This window comes from Colletotrichum chrysophilum (genome assembly GCF_026319265.1).
Source record: "Colletotrichum chrysophilum strain AFK26 chromosome Unknown scaffold_94, whole genome shotgun sequence".
Lineage (NCBI taxonomy): Eukaryota > Fungi > Ascomycota > Sordariomycetes > Glomerellales > Glomerellaceae > Colletotrichum > Colletotrichum chrysophilum.
The window spans coordinates 170,810-187,386 of NW_026517381.1; the positions used below are offsets into that span (position 1 = coordinate 170,810).

A 16,577-nucleotide genomic window follows, 5' to 3' on the forward strand; every position below is an offset into this window, starting at 1 on the left:
AGAAGAAACCTGCCGAAGATTGTGGTCGAATTTTGCAAGTACTTTCTCCCATTGAGATCGATTTTCTTGGAAGTTTGGCGCACCGAGGTCGAGGATCGACTTCTCAACTGGGAACGGTTGTGCCATTTTGCCGTGAGCTCAAGCGCGCATGTAGCCTGCTTGGTAAGAGTCGGTGTTTAGTATAGTTCAATGTCAATGATATCCTTGTTTTTTTGGTGCTTTGCGGTTGCAATATCGGTAAAATGGTCGTCGGCACTGTTGATGCGTAATGTTGGGCCGGCGCGGGGATTAAATCCGGGGTTCGGACCGTGACCGATAGGCCGAGGCCGCCCCTAGTATTCATGCTCTGCCGGCCCCGCAAGCACTGGGTGCAGTCGCTCTGGTGTAAGAGCCGGAAGTATTTGGGTGTTGCCGCTAGACCATCTTCAGATGACATATCTTGAACTATCGTTCTGCGGATTGAGAACTTGTCATTCTCAGAATTTTGTACTCCTCCAATCCGCGCCATCACAATGTCAGCCACCGCCGTGTCCTCCTCTTCCCCCAACAGGCCCCTTCAGCAGACGCCATCTTTGGTCTTTGGGCCGAAGAATCCCCCGCTTCTTGAAAAGACGCTTGGGTCTGTTATCCAGGACCAAGCCAAGGCGTATGGTGATCGCACAGCCGTCGTTGTGCCCTGGCAGTCTACCCGCCTGACGTACAAGGACCTCGCAGACCGGAGCAAGATCACTGCTAAAGGCTTGCTTGAACTTGGTTTGAAGCGTGGGGATTGCGTGGGAATCATGGCAGGAAACTGCTATCAATACATCGAGCTGTTCCTCGGGGCGGCGCGTATCGGCTGCCCGTTCGTTGTTCTGCACAACACCTACTCTCCGGATGAGCTGAGTAGTGCTGTCTTGCACAGCGGTCAGTCCTTCTGTTCACTACGACGTCATGTTTCTGACACTGTGAATAGACTGCAAGGCGGTTTTCATGGCTTCTCAGATCGGATCAAACTCGCTGTTGTCTCATATTCAAGCCCTGTCCGCTCTGCCGAAAGGGTCTAAGCTTGAGCACATCGTGTGTCTCGACACCGCCAGATTCCCAGGCCAAGGCAGTATGTGCCAGACTTACAGCACCTTCCTCAACGGTGGTCATTCGATCTTCATGAACGATTCAGCTTTGAGACGTGCGGAGCGAAAGGTTCGCCGTACCGACACTCTCAATCTTCAATTCACTTCTGGTGAGACCCCTCCTTCCATATTTACATGCACGTTTTGTGCTAAAAGAAACCGTTTCAGGAACAACTGGGTCACCCAAAGCCGCAATTTTGACCCATTTGTAAGAGCTTACTCCCAAGAAGCGTTGATATCTCATCGCTAACTAATTTCACAGCAACTTGATCAACGACGCTAGGTTCGTGGGCGACGCGATGCAACTCACCCACGAAGATGTCGTGTGCTGTCCTCCACCTCTATTCCATTGTTTCGGGCTCGTCATGGGCTTTCTAGCCGCCTTCAGTTGCGGAAGCTCCATCATCTTTCCCTCCGACAGCTTCAATGCCCAAAGAACTATTGACGCCATCATCAACGAGAAGGCCACCGCCCTTCTCGGAGTCCCAACAATGTTTATTGCAGAGCTAGAGGCTCTGAAGAAGTCCGGTCATCGTATCAGTACCGTACGCACCGGTCTCGCAGCGGGGTCTCCGGTTCCACCTCCACTGATGGAGAGTCTGCGCAAGGAAATGCAGATTGGCGGAATGCTCATTGCTTACGGGATGACGGAGACCAGCCCAGTCACCTTCATTACGGCTTTGGGTGATACCGATGACCGGATGTTCAAGAGCCTAGGCAAGGTGCTCCCCCACACTAGTGCAAAGATCGTGGACACAAACGGTAACATTGTGCCACGAGGCACCCGCGGGGAAATTTGCACCAGCGGCTTTGCTTTGCAGAAGGGATACTGGAAGGACGAGGAGAGAACACAGGAGGTGATGAGAAGAGATGAAGATGGAGTTACATGGATGCACACCGGTGACGAGGGTTTCATTGACGATGAAGGTTACGGCCACATTACCGGCCGCATCAAGGACTTGATCATTCGTGGTAAGTTGTAATCATCCTATGACAATTCCTTGGCTAAGACCATATCAGGCGGGGAGAACATTTCACCCATCGAGATCGAAGCTCGCTTGCTATCCCATGCGGCCGTTGGAGAGTCTTGTGTAGTGGGTCTTGATCACAAGAAGTACGGCGAAGTTGTGGCTTGCTTCCTGAAATTAGCATCGGACGCGACCAGGCCCTCTGATGAGGAGATTAGGACATGGGTCACGCAGCGATTGGGCCGACACAAGGCCCCTGAGTACATCTTTTGGCTTGGAAGTCCCGATGTTGGTAGCGAGCTGCCAAAGACCGGCAGCGGAAAGTATCAGAAGCATCTTGTCAGGGAGCTTGGAAATGCATTGGTGAAGCGGTCTAGAATACAGGCAAAGTTGTAAACTAGCGCAATTTTATTTAGAAGAAGATCGATTTTAGTTCCATCATACCAAGCTCATGTTTATCTTGACTTGATGACATATTTGATTATGTATATCGCTATCTGTTGGGATTCTGATAACATTGTTAAACTCCCGTATTGCTGCAAGCTCACCCCCAAAGTCCCTATTGTGGAAAGCTCATTCCAATGTGAAGATCACCCGCCGGCTGTAAGCTACCAACAAGGAGCTAATCAACGACAGGTCTCCTTCTCCACGACTACGTTAACCGAAAATGGTTCATCAAAGCCGAATTGCCCAATCAGGACGGCCGGCCCTCGGCCTTAGGAGTGGGTACGTACTTATCCCGGGAAGCGGTCCGGACCCCAAAGACCGGGGTAAGTAGGTAGTCGGCGCCACCAAGCCACCATAGCTAGCCCTATCAAGTACCTCGTAAATGTCCCCTTCCTGGCCGTGTTATTCGCTCGCATGCTTGTTCGTCAAAGGAAACAGCTTTTGGTTCCAGATGTCTGTTAGGATCGTCGAAGTTGGCCCCCGCGATGGCCTCCAAAACGTCAAAAGCCCGATTGACACCGGCAACAAGCTAACGCTAATCGAGAGGCTTCGACAAGCCGGTCTTCAAAACATAGAGATCACTTCAGTTGTGTCTCCGAAAGCCATCCCACAACTTGCAGATTGCCGCCAAGTACTTTCATCGGATCTTATTGGAGGATGGCTACGATCACCGTCGGACCTAAGGCTTCCCGTCCTGGTGCCAAACACCAAAGGGCTTCAGATCGCGCTAGACCACGGTGTCAGGGAAGTTGCCGTTTTCGTTAGTGCAACTGAGGGATTCAGTCGCGCCAACCTAAACTGTAGCGTTGACGAGGGAATCCAACGAGCACGCCAGGTAGCAACAAAAGCGGCCTTAGCCGGTCTTGCGGTTAGGGGGCAAGTCAAAGTCCCCCGGAACATTCGTTGTCGTTGCTTCGCAGCTAACTTGTTTTCTACCACACTAGATACGTTTCATGCATATTTGTCGACCCTTTCGACGGTCCAACGCCGTTACCCGCCGTCCACCGCGCTGTTAAAGCCTTGTTCGACATGGGATGCTACGAAGTCAGTCTCGGGGATACACTGGGTGTGGGAACAGCGCCGGATGTACGGCGACTGATCGAATTTCTAAATCGGCAAGGGATCGACCCGTCAAGACTTGCTGGGCATTTCCACGACACGTATGGGCAGGCTTTGGCAAACGTGTGGAAAGCATACGAATGTGGCGTACGGACGTTTGACAGTAGTGTCGGCGGTTTGGGAGGCTGCCCCTTCGCGCCGGGAGCCAAAGGCAACGTGGCAACGGAAGACGTCGTATATCTGTTCGAAAAGGCGGGTGTGAGCACTGGGGTCAATCTGCAGAAGCTTGCGGAAACTGGTGTGTGGATCTCGAAAGTGCTCTCGAAGTCGAATGATAGCAGAGCCGGGGCGGGTTTATCTGCGAAAAAGGCATACAGAGGCACAACAACCTCCAAGGAGGCATCCCCAGAGTCAACAAAAAGGTTGGATTGGTCACTTGTGCGAGAAACCGAGCGTCTGCTTGTGTACCGATCCGGGGCAACAGGCAACATCGTCCTCAACACACCGCGTAACGGCAATACTCTCACGTCTCCAATGATCGAAGATTTCCAGGCAGCTTTCAGGACGTTCGAAAATGATCCATCCATATCACGAATTGTAATCAGCGCGAACGGCAAATTCTTCTGCACCGGCATGGACCTCAGCCAGGCCGCCCTTGTTGTTGCTAAAGGAGGCGATGCAAGCTTGGGCATTTTCAAGCCACTGAAGAGCTTGTTCGAGCTAATCGACAACTCGAGTAAGGTAACGATCGCGTGTATCAACGGCCCGGCCTTTGGCGGTGGAATCGGGCTGGCATTTTCGTGCGACATCAGGATATGCCTTTCTTCGGCAACGTTCACTCTCTCGGAAGTCAAGCTGGGTCTCTGCCCTGCAGTGATATCCAGATACGTGATCCGCGAATGGGGCTTGGCGCTTTCTCGAGACGCAATGTTGACAGCGAGGGCGGTTTCGGCATCTGAGCTCAAAGTCCAGGGAGCCGTATCGTTGCTCGCCGACACACAAGCTGAGCTGCGCAAGACGGTTGAACAGCTGATTCGCAATCTCCGTCACTCGTCACCTGGGGGCTCTAAGATGTCGAAGGAATTGGTAAGACTGGCATGGTCGCATGGTGGCACAACAGCCCAAGAAGAAGGAGTTGCAAAACTCTTTGAGTCAATGATGGCACCTGGTTGTGACGCTGTCCTTGGTATCGGGGAGTTCCAAAAACGAAACAAGGTGGACTGGGATGAATATGCGGCCAAGGCACCTCGCGCAAAGATTTGACACAAACATCCATAGAATACCTTCAAATTTGGTGGTCAAAGACATTATTACCGTAGAAGATCCTCTGAACATACTTCATCATTTCAATCAACATGCCAATGAGACAGTGTGACCCGTTGATGTCATGGGATGGAGACCTTCGCGTTCTTCCGGTGGGGATCCGAGCCAGCCGGGACGAGTCAGAAAAGTCTGACCAAATCGCCGGCTTGCATGTGTCAACTTGGCCTCCCAGCCCCAGATTGCTATTTCCAGCTAAATTTCTGGGGAAACGGCAGCGACGACAAGGATGGGACCAGATGCCCCCACGTGATCATCCCGACCTACCCCGCATCGAGCTCAGGACGACCGGATATTGCTGAAGCGCCCTCTCATCGGAGTTTCAACGTCACCGATTTGATGCACGCAAGAAGGCTAGATTCATACCTCAGAACAGCATCACCGTTCACACACCTGAAGCATGTCTGAAGACATGACAGAGACAGGATGGATGACATCCGGCTCCCCTGAGCCGAGATCACCACCGGCCAGCGGGGGCATCAAGCGCATCCGCCAGGCCTGCACAACTTGCAGGTGTGTTTGGGTAGTCATTGAACTGGGACCAAACTTGCTAATGATCATTTTTCTCTTCACAGGCAGAAGAAGATTAAATGCTCTGGAGACAAGCCAAGATGTGGTAATTGTCGACGCAGCATGCAACGGTGTTCTTATGAACCATTCTCGGCGACGTCGTCTGCTCTATCTGGAAGCGCATCAGCAGCGTTCTTGGAGATGATGAATAATGTTGGAATGAAACGTTCTCTATATCTTTAGTCTACTTGGACTAATTGCGTTACAGTCTGCGCTTTTCCAGCGAATTTCTGCGATCGAGACCAAGTTGGCAGAACTCAGTGGTCAGCCACCAAAGGAGTCATGGTAGGGCCTCATCTCCATTCAGGCTCACTGTACAAAGAGATCATGGCACTCATATACTTATTCTAGCACATTCGCCGGCACCGAAACAACTTTTGAAGCTGAACCACAGTTTCCAAACGATGACGCGGCAGACATCTTCAACCTGGAAGACCAGGTGTCAATATCTCCAAGCGGAAGCTCTCGGGACGCCCCTATAAATGATGTGTAAGTATTCTTTGAGCTATTTAAAGCCGGTCCTGTGGGACATCTCTGTTGAACTACATTGTAGGGACCTGAGCAAGCTGCCCCCGGATGATGTAATGCAGTCCTTGATCGACACATATTTCACGCACTGCAATAACCAACCCTACGGCTACTTCCATGAAGAAACTTTTCGGCAAAAGCTGGCCGAGAATTCCCTTCCAAAATGCGTCGTGCTCGCGGCTCTGGCGTCATCCATGAGGTTTTCGGATCATGAGTTTTACGCTGGAGTAAGGGCTAAGGCAACCGAAGCTTACGCGAGGGAAGCCTGGCTGTCGGTGCTCACTGATCATATGACAGCAGAGGATTCACCTGATTTGCACGTTGCTCAGGCGACAAACATCTTAGCTATCATTGATTTTACCTGTGAGTTAATCTCTTAACATGTGGGACCGGCCAGCTAATTCCAACTTTAGCGGGACGAACCAGCTCCGGGTGGTTAAAGATTGGCCTCGCCATCCGCATTGCACAGGACCTTCAGTTGATGCGAGAGCCTAGTGAAACGCTATCAATCATTGAACAGGAAGAAAGACGGAGGTGCTTTTGGTCGATATACCTCCTCGACAAACTCGTTTCTTGCGGCAAAGACCGTCATCTCGCTATCTCAGACGAAGACTGCAGTGTCCGGCTACCATGCGACGAGCCCACGTTCCGTAATGGCGGGTTGGAAAGGAATGTGACTCTGCACCAGCTGCATGACTGGAACACAGATCCTTCTTCAGCTCGCGGAAACTTTCCCATCGCGATCTTAGCCGGCTCTGCTCTGGGGCGGTGTACACGAAACGTTCTCCACGACCGCGAAGTGGATGGTGTTCCACCGTGGGACTCGAGGTCGGAGTACGCCTCCATCAATTCCATCCTGCTTCTAGTCGAGTCTCGTCTTCAGATGGACCAGATCTCTATCGACTCTATCGTTGAAACGAACAGGACAGAAGAAGGATCCATCGACCATCAAGTTGTGGGGCACGTCATATTTGCGCGTGCGGTGTTCCACCTCTGCCACTGTCTCCTAAACCACCCATTCCTGTTACGCAGACGGCTACGTGGGCGGAATGGCCAGGCTCCCTCAAGCTTTCTCTTACTTGCTTTCCAAAGAAGTTACGACCACGCACGGAGTCTAATCAACGTCCTGCATGATGCAGCAGCAGCCGGGTGCCATCTCGGTGCCTCATTCTACGCCTACTCTGCGTGCCTAGCTGGCAGTACTTTGTCACTCAACATGCACGCCGAGAAACACCATGGAGGCCAGCGATCGGCGGAAATGCTTCGCGCCACCCAGGAAAGCTTGAGCATCCTCGAGAAGATGGGTCAATTCTGGGACCATGCTTCCAAGATGGTAAGTCGACCTGATCCCCAAATACGTTGATCTTGGGAGTCTTGCTGACGTTGCTTGGCAGCATCGACGGCTTTTAGCTTTCAACAGCCACGCCCATCTGTTCACGTCACTATTCAATGCTCACAAATCCCCTGATCTGGGACCAGAACTGGAGGCGGCTCTATGGTCCATGATCGACTATGGTTCCATGTGCCGCGATTCGAATCTCTCTGTGCCGAGTCCGACACTTGTCCTCCCGTCAGAGACACCCTTTTCAGTTCCGCTAGAACTTGATGGAGATCAAGGCCTGGACCTGGCAGATAGCCCCAGCATGGTGCTGTCGAATATTGACTCTACTGCGATGAGTTTTGACACTCCTAGCATTTCTTATCTTTTCGAGTTGGCATCTAGCGGCGGTTAAATAGCGGGCTTGTCCATGGGGAATATGTAGAATATGCGCGAACAACTATGTGGTTTATATGAAGCTTGTGTGTTGACTACTGTCGTCATAGTTCAGCGGTTGATTTGACATTCATGTTTCAAGCGGGTTGAAGGCGCGAGGTTGCGGCTGGGAGAGCAATCTTGCAGACCTAGGTACCTTAAGAAAGTGCAAAAGGGAAAGCAGTCCTTTTCGCAACTGTGTGAACAAACTTCCGCTTGAGATTGATGAGAATGGGGTCAATATCTCGCGTAATCCCTTAATCTCTAGTCGCGACTCGGCGTCCAAATTTCCCACCGTGAGCGTCTGGGGACAAAAAGCAATGATTCGATCACAAACTTGGTGAGAATAGATGCTCGCGCTGGACTGACTATATCATTGCGCCGCTTACGAAAGGGGCAACAGCTCACTCTAGCCCAGTACATCGCGTCCGGAGCAATCCGGGGCTCAGATCGTAAAGGGGGCGGGTCCGTTGTCGCACAGCCGGAGTGGTCCATCAAATGGATATGGCGTCTCCAGGCAGCGACCGTAGGGCGTATCCGATGGACAGAAAGTCGTTCAGTCAGCCAAGCAATCTCGTAAAGCAATACGCGCCCTGTAGACGAATCTGAGCCGGCGGGAGTTGCCATTTTATGATGCGTAAAGAAGGTTACTGTACGTAAACGAATGAGACTCTGCGCCGCGTAAAGAGTGGATAGGCCCCCAGACCTTCCGCACATTATCCCCTGAGCCCCGCTCTTGCAGGAGATTCCTCCAATCGCATCGAGTCAGCGATTCATCCGAACGGCTGTGGTCCGACGGGATAATTACCATGCAACTGGAACGATCATGAAAGTAGTATATTGCGGAGTCAAAAGTTCCTCAGACACGATAGCGCACGTTCCAATGACCACAATCGAAGTTTCGAATAGAGACCAACATGCCTCCCACACGGAAAAGTTCCAGACGCAATGTCCCCTCGATTGTGTATTTGCGCGGGATCAAGAGATCAGCCACGATCATATAAGGTTATGCTTATCCTCTTTGTGTTTGTTTAGCGTCGCTCAATAGACTCTTCGACACCAACCCCCAAACAGTCTTTTCCAAATCGCATCCAGTCTATTTCCGGCACCATGAAGGGAATCCAAGCAACGGTTGGCGGCATGATTGCTGCACTCGCCAGCCTTGCCCAGGCAAACTCCGACATCGTCACCCTGTTCACCAACGGCAACGCTTACATCCAAGAGGCGACCGCAACTCTCGTCCTTCCCGAGCTGCCCAGCGCCATCTCCGGAGATGTCGCCATCTGGAGCGCCATCATGATGCAGAACGAGGCTTCCTTCCTCCAGGGCGTTACCTCAAACTCTCCGAGCGGGTATGGCGCAATCAACGTTAACGAATTTTTGGTGCATCGCTGACCATCCATGTTAGATCTTACTGCGAAGATGGAGGAAAGAACTGGTGCAACTTCGCGTACACCCTGGTCGGTGCGTATCACTATCTGAAGCTGCTCGCGAATGCGGCACTTGATCGACCGGCGCTGATCCGTGACTAGGCTCAAACCCCACCGTTGGCACCCCCGTGAAAGCTTCCGCAGGATCGACTGTTAGAACTCACTGTAAGCGAGGCCCCTCTTTCTTGTCGGCATGTCGAGACTCACCACGACCATAGACAAACTGAACTCGTCGACCCAGCTCTGGGACCAGAACGTCTATGTCGACGGCAAGCTTGTTTCCACCGTGAACACCAGTACGTCCTTCCGACACAAGACTAACCTTTGACTCCGCCCAATGCTAATTGCATCTGCACAGGCAAGGGACAGCACGGAAACATCTTCTACATCTCAATCGAGTGCGCCAGCGGCGGCTGCGCGAATCACCCTGCCCACAGTATGTCTCACTCATCACGTCAACCAGAGCCCGAAGCTAACTCATTCATAGCCTGGAAGGATGTTTCTATTGTGCTCAGCGAGGCCGATAAGAGCTTCGGACACAGTGGAAGCTGGGAGCACGGTGCCACCGGTGGTGCCATGACCACCTCAGACGGCGGCAAGACATGGAACATTGCTACTCTCAACATCCCGGCCCAGAAGGCTGAGTAAAGCAGCGGTCACTGGCATGATCATCATATTTCTTGACGTACATATTTCAATCCAATAGTACATACCGGGCATCTGGCTCCATCATGATTCCCCTGCGATTGTGTGCTCATATTGGGGAGATTCACCGCGTGCCGTGGCCGTTACTTCAGGAATGGGCTACCTTGATCAACCAGGGAGAGCTCTGCATGTCAGGCCAACCCTACCAGTGAAAAGTATGGCCTGTGATTTGGTAACGAATGGGGGATTACCACCTGCTCGATGTGATTGACGAATTCCATTGTTTTGATGAGATTCGTCTAGAGGTAATGTTTGTAACTCCCATTACTTGAGTGGTTCCGTTTCTAAATTAATTCAGCAGACCCTCCAAGAGGTACCATCTTATCAACATCTAGGTGTTGCATTGTGTTGGACAATCACCTAGGACGCACAACGTTCATGGAACGCCCGAACGCACGATGATGCAGGGTAAAGCCTAGATTCCTCGCGAATGAGGTTACTGCCTATGGTTTTGGTACTTCAGACGTGTGATCACTGTCAAGCACATCGCAGGAAGTTGGCTCATTCGGACGCTTAATGGCCATGATCAGTCTACTACTGAGAGTCACTTGGGAGAGATCAAGCTAATTGTGGCAGACCAACTAGGGTTCTGGTATTGTATTATGTACGGGAAGCAAGAATATGTACGTGTCGAAAAGGCTTTTATGCTAAATACTCGCCATAATCAAACTCTGGACTCAAGATCGAACTCGATTGGATCGATTCAACAGTCACCCAGGGACCATTTAGGAGACAGAGATGGAGATGGCGGAGGTCTTGAAGACGGCGTTGGTGCCGGAGAAGGGCTCGGTACCGGCCTGGAGGGAGGTGACGACGTTGGTGTTGGCGACACCCTGGCTGGAGACGAGGTAGTCGAAGAAGCCCTTCAAGTCGCCGTTGAAGCTGGCGATGTTGCTGGGGGCAACGAAGGAGAAGACGGTGGTGTCGCCGTTGGGGCCGGAGAAGAGGCTCCAGGTGGTACCGGCGATCTTGGGGGAGGCGATCTTGGATCCCGTGCTGGAGATGGGGCCGGCACCGCCGTAGGAGCCGAGCCAGATCATGATCTCGTACTTGTTGTTGGCGCCGACGGAGGGGGCGAGCCACAGGTCGTAGGCGACATCAGCGACGAGGTTGGAGCCAGTGTAGCTGGTGAGTGCAAGTCAGTAAGTTGATGCTAAGGGATGTTTTAAGGGGAAAACTAACCTCCAGGTCCACTTGGAGGGGATGGACTTGATGGCAGAGAGCTGCTTGTTGACCTTCTCCAGAGCAACGTTGGAGTAGGACTTGACCTGGCCCTGACCGCCAGCCCAGGTCCAAGAGGTAGACCAAGAGACGGAGCCGGAGCTCAGGGAGTTGAAGGTGGTGCACTGAGAGCCGGAGGTGGCCTGGGCAGCACCCCAGTTGTTGTGGTAGACGGTGTAGGCGCCGGTGGCAAGGGAGCCGAAGGAGTCGCACCAAGTGGTGGCGCGCTTCTCGATGGTGGGCGTGGGGCTGGCCACGGCGGTGGCGGCCATGATGGCCGAGACGAGGTAAGAAGACAGCTGCATCGTGAATGGAATTCTGCAAAGAATGACTAGTTGAACTGAAGCGAATGTGTGTGCAAGAAGAGAACGTGTGGTTTGTGAGGAGGATGGACCAACGATCGGATGCCAAGATCAGCTCCAACGGCGGGAGGGCGGCAGTTGATATACTCACAACATGCTAACGAACGTCAGGGTCTGGCAAACATTTTCCTTCCAGAACGAAGACTGGTCCCTCCAATTACGGTGACGAATGCCAGATGTGACGTTAGTGTCCGGCCACAAGGTGAGCGTCTGTCGACGCTGGGCCCCGTGTCAACCGGGATGCCGGAGCTAAGCATCGGACGGAAAGCTTGTTGCGGGCTTAGCGGGTGCGCCGCTGGGTGCGAAAAGAATCAGGGGCAGTTTCACCTTAACAAGACCTCGGGTTACCGACGTCCAACGCTGCCCACCACGCGGCGCTCTAGATGACTCCACCAATGGGGTAAGTGGGCTGGTTAATCTGCCCGTTACGTTCTTGTCAAGTAAATGTGGTGTTGCGCCGGCCAAAAGGGCTCTAGGGGAGAACTCAAAGCCGTGTCATCCCGGCCACAACACACCCAAAAGCAGAAGGTTTGCGACCGTCGAAATTGAGCTTTAACTCGTGTTCACCCGATTTTGGACGGCATTAATAACCCCCCAATCAATACATTGGAAAGCCGATATCGAATGTCGGTTGCGGAATCCCGTGTTCGGGGAGGGGGAAAATCGTTTGTTCCCAGGGCGTTCCATGGTTCGGCCTCGAAAAACATTTCGTCTTCTCTCGAGATCAGAAGAGCCTGAAAAGGAGGCTAGGGAGTTCCCATGGCTAGCCGATGTTGCCGTGTTGTTCCCTGCGGCTTCACCAATATTTCCCCACAGAATATATATGAAGCTAACTCCGTGTGCTGGATAGACCATTGCCACATCCACTGCTACTTTATGTCAATCCGCCCCTACCGATTATCTTTGCTTTTGCTCAATGGCACATAACATCGTCCTGCAAAATTCAGCAAGACAACGTCATTGCTAGGGGACGCCATCAAATTTGTCTTCGCAGTCGATGACTGAACACTCCGACGGACACTTTTCTCCCCAAGCAACTCGATCGCTCTCGAGACGCCGTATTCAGTAAAAATCAATTTGGCGCTAGACTCAAGAATCGAAGTCATCTCCGTCGGCCAGCCCCGTGATGCTCACCATTCACGAAGAGCCTCTGCTTCCCCACCGGATCGTTTGCCCCTGATGTATCCCTTGCAGCAAGGCGCAGACACCTATGCCGGCAATCGCTCACAATGCCGCGCCAAGATAGGTCTGGCCAGCCCGCCGGCGAACCTCCCCCAGATTACCAGGATGCGGTCCACGCGCCAAGCACGCCTTACGGCTTGTTTTGCTCCGCGCGCCGGGAAACAGCTGCAATAATGGCTGCAGAGCCCATCGATACGGCCGCGACAGCCGTCCAGCCAAATCGCGTTCTCGAATGCGTTGCGCTGTGTCTGAAACGCGATGATCGGTTTTCCTGCGAGATCAACTGCCGCGTCAACCGGTCTGCATTCCAGATGCACCTCGCCGCTTCAAAGACGACTACTGGTGGACAATCCCCCGATCCAAAGCTTAGCCCGGCGGGTAGCCGTCACACTGAAATAAAGGGGGCTTAGCGAAGGGGCACCGAGTGGGCGGCGCTAAAGTGCCGAACCGGCCGGTCGCCGGCGACCGAGATTGCCGCTCCGGGGCGAGCCAGCAAACCACCCAAAGGACTTGCTCAAAAGGCCTGTCATAAGCCTGGTACGCGAAAGAAGCCATGGTATTTCGTTTGTCATTCAATTGCTCTTGTCCTGTCAACCTGGGTCCAAAAAGAAGACACCGCCAATCGCCTCTGGAACGCGTCTCTCGAAATGAATGCTCGTCGTCAAAAACATTAAAAAGTAATCTGACCGTGCCAGGGCTCGAACCTGGGACCTTCTCGGATCAGGTACACATGATGTGAACGAGAAATCTTAACCAACTAGAACACACAGCCGGATCTTGAAGCTATGCTGTTCATAGCCAGCTCAAGTGGATGTCGATGCTGCGCTGTATCGTAAGCGAGATCAGCGCTGATTGGGCACGATGAGGGACTTTCCGCGCCCCGTTGCGGCTTCGGACAAGTCGGGCAACTCTTGTTTGACCGAAAGCTAAGTTGATGAGAAGACGCGGCACATACGATGTGTAGTCGACAGTCACGTTAAGCTTAATCAGGTGACTGATTAAACATGCTGCCCAGTTGTCCCAATTCGTGTTGAGAGGCCAGTTCTGGTTAGTTGCCGAAAGCAAAGATCACATTCCTCATTTCGCATATTGACACGCGCTCCACCAAATCACTGCTTTCAGCACTGTTTGACTCGTAACAACACCAAAACTTTTGATTTCCACGTGGTCCATGCATGCCATGACTTGACGATAACTCATCCCTTGTCTTCCTCAGAAGTCTGTGCTTCTAGACCTGCTTTTTGTCGCTGTTCCCGCATTCGCTCGAGTATGCCCACGCTTAACGATGTGTCTAAGTCTTCAACTGTTTCCTTCATGGCGTCGGCGATCTTCTCCGCCGGATTGCATTCTGTATGCTTTTCGTAGCAAGACACGTACGACAAGACCCGCTTCACTGACTTGAGCAGGTCTGCAATACTTTCATCCTGCCTCATTTGAAGCTCTGTTGCCTTGGAGCCTCGAACGTAAATCAAACCCGCGAACAAGCTTCCCAGCACAACATAGTCGCACTTCTTGTTTTTGGTTATCGGTATGTCAGATATCCCTGCGCACATCCATTTACCCTCAATCAGGCGCTTGATGAGTTGGTTGATGTGTGCTGGTAACTCTGATGCTAATTGGTTGCGCATTAAGCGGATGTTTTCTTGCCGAAGGTCAGTATGTCAGGAATCTAATCTGAGATAACAGTTTCGCTCATACCTGAAATCACTGGAGAGCCTAACGCATCATGAAGATAATCGTCCAAGCGAACTCCATCGGTAGTCATAATGTGCCCGTCTTCGTGCACCACACATGTGAGGGTGATATCGGTGAGCGTTCTGACGTAAAGTCTCTCATCACCCAGCCCCCACGCGATGCATGCTAGCATGGCGAGGCTGTGCCCATCTCTCGCGGATTCCAAGCTATCGATAACGTCATACCAGTGCCCGATCCATGGCTGCAGAACTTGTTCCATTTCATACATGCTGGCGAGGCAAAGGGAACTGTACATCTCCGAGAGGGATGGTCTCTTGGGTACCAAGTGGAATTTCGAGTGGATGATATTGAGCAAAATGACCAGCCCATCAGATTTCTCGTATGGGCATGCGAAGAGGGATGGCGTCCAATACCAATCTTCCTCTGCCGTTCCGGTCTCCTCGGCGGTTTCAGCCAAAGTCCGTCTCCAGAATGGCGATGCTCTTTTCAGGGCATTCGAGCAAACCCGAAACGCTGGGCTTTCACCAGAATTTGGGCTGCATCCAACTCGAAGAATGAGATCCCCGTAGGGATCGACCTGAACCTCGTCTTCATCGGCAAAAGTGTCTTCGGACGGTGTTCCCATCCACTCGCTCTCCATGTCGGCCTCGAAATCCTCCCTGACCACAGCCGGGCGCAGAGCCAATTGTGTGACGCCCGTCATGATGTCTTTGGCGTCGTCGTGATGTATAGAACATGAGCTTCGGAGGTTCTGGTGAGGGTAGCATTGGGGGAACCTGCAGCTGATGTAGGAAACGTCGTCGCGTACGAGCGCCGCTTAAGCGCCCCCAACCAGGATCCCAGCTCGGGCGCGGGTCACGGGGTTTCGAGCACGACACACCTAGAGTTCTGTGTTGCGAACCTTACGTCGACGCAACTCTGCCCACGGCAGTGCACCTGATGTGAGGAGAAACGCACGGAGGTGCCAGTTTTACGTAATGATACACGCTCAGCTACAAACAGACGGCGCTGGTTGGGTAGCGAGACTTGGCATCTCGTACGAAGAAACACCCAAAACCAAGGTTGTCAGTGACACGTTCAGAGATGGACCTCGCTTGGCGACGCAGAATAGCAGCATTTCGCGGGGGACGACCCGGACTCCGTTGGTCAGACGGGACGGTCCCGAAGGCTTGGCACTGCAGTGCGGAGGGCCTGGGCTTCTGCACTCCTACGTGCGAGTCAAGTGGAGTTTGCGTCCGAGCTACTGCGTAGCAATACGTCATGGCACCCGACGGGATTTGAATGTTTGAAGGTTTTGTTTCGGAAAAGCTGTTGGGGTTCCTTATGTCCTGCATTCCGAGTCCGCTTAGTAGTGGTGGGTAATGGTGGCCCGTTGCATCTAGTTCCGTGAAACGCGGAATGGACTAGACGAATCATTGTCTATACAGTGAACAGTTTAATCATGTCGGAACCCGGCTGTGAAGAGAATTTCAGCTAAAACAAGCCACAAGTTGACTATTCTTTATTTGGGTCTCTAAGTCTTTCAAGTCTGCCGCGGTCCAATAGCCGTGAGAAGGATGCATCTACGTCTGTAATCTCTTGGATAGTATAGGCTTCAAGTTGACAGCTGATAGGTATTGTCCGACGTGATATAGTCAGATAATATTCAGACAGGTCCTGCCTTCTTCTGTCAAAATTCAGTGATAGATGGGGTTGCTGCCCAGGCGGACTGCTATTTAGGTATCAGCTAACGTGGTTCATCAGTTAGCAACGCAACATCAGTGCGCGACGCACTTTTCCAACCTTCACCATCTCTCAATTGCCAAACACCTTAGCATCACCAAAACCATGTCCAACATCAACTGCAAGAACAGAATCAATCTTGCGATTAATGCGATTCAAACGAAACCAGAATTAAGTACCCGACGCGCTGCTAAGTACTACGGTCTGTCAGAATCTACTATTCATCACAGAATAAACAGCTAAACTGCAAAGGTTAATACTAGGAATATTAATGTTACGACCCGTTATGCAAGATAACAGTTAACCGACCCACTTGGGCATCGGGCGGCTAGGACAGGACATTTGTACTGCAGGATCACGGCAACAACAGGGACTCGCTCGGAAACGGAAGAACTATGGTGCAAATCACGTGACGATAAGATAAGACTGAGCAGACGATGTGGGCCGCTGAGCGCTCAGCTAGAGTTACTGAGCGCTCACCAGCGATCACTGAGCGCTCACTG

General features: G+C 52.2%; 4 protein-coding genes and 1 non-coding gene across 5 annotated transcripts; 3 read left to right on the top strand and 2 right to left on the bottom strand.

Annotated features, from left to right (window-relative positions):
* Positions 1-512: 512 nt before the first annotated feature.
* Positions 513-2,476, top strand: COL26b_009639 (uncharacterized protein; the record flags this gene model as incomplete). Its single annotated transcript, XM_053182361.1, has 4 exons — positions 513-906; positions 956-1,222; positions 1,491-2,084; positions 2,133-2,476. 4 exons carry the CDS (start codon positions 513-515, stop codon positions 2,474-2,476), a joined length of 1,599 nt encoding a protein of 532 aa, XP_053033741.1.
* Positions 2,477-8,867: 6,391 nt separating this feature from the next.
* On the top strand, positions 8,868-9,289 carry COL26b_009640 (uncharacterized protein; the record flags this gene model as incomplete). Its single annotated transcript, XM_053182362.1, has 2 exons — positions 8,868-9,109; positions 9,166-9,289. 2 exons carry the CDS (start codon positions 8,868-8,870, stop codon positions 9,287-9,289), a joined length of 366 nt encoding a protein of 121 aa, XP_053033742.1.
* Positions 9,290-9,380: 91 nt separating this feature from the next.
* Positions 9,381-9,835, top strand: COL26b_009641 (uncharacterized protein; the record flags this gene model as incomplete). Its single annotated transcript, XM_053182363.1, has 3 exons — positions 9,381-9,483; positions 9,546-9,623; positions 9,675-9,835. The coding sequence occupies 3 exons, from the start codon at positions 9,381-9,383 to the stop codon at positions 9,833-9,835; spliced, it is 342 nt and encodes a 113-aa protein (XP_053033743.1).
* Positions 9,836-10,617: 782 nt separating this feature from the next.
* Positions 10,618-11,385, bottom strand: COL26b_009642 (uncharacterized protein; the record flags this gene model as incomplete). Its single annotated transcript, XM_053182364.1, has 2 exons — positions 10,618-11,017; positions 11,075-11,385. The coding sequence occupies 2 exons, from the start codon at positions 11,383-11,385 to the stop codon at positions 10,618-10,620; spliced, it is 711 nt and encodes a 236-aa protein (XP_053033744.1).
* A 1,955-nt stretch (positions 11,386-13,340) lies between these two features.
* Positions 13,341-13,429, bottom strand: COL26b_009643. Its single transcript has one exon. It is a non-coding gene; the product is annotated as a tRNA-Val (tRNA).
* Positions 13,430-16,577: the final 3,148 nt, after the last annotated feature.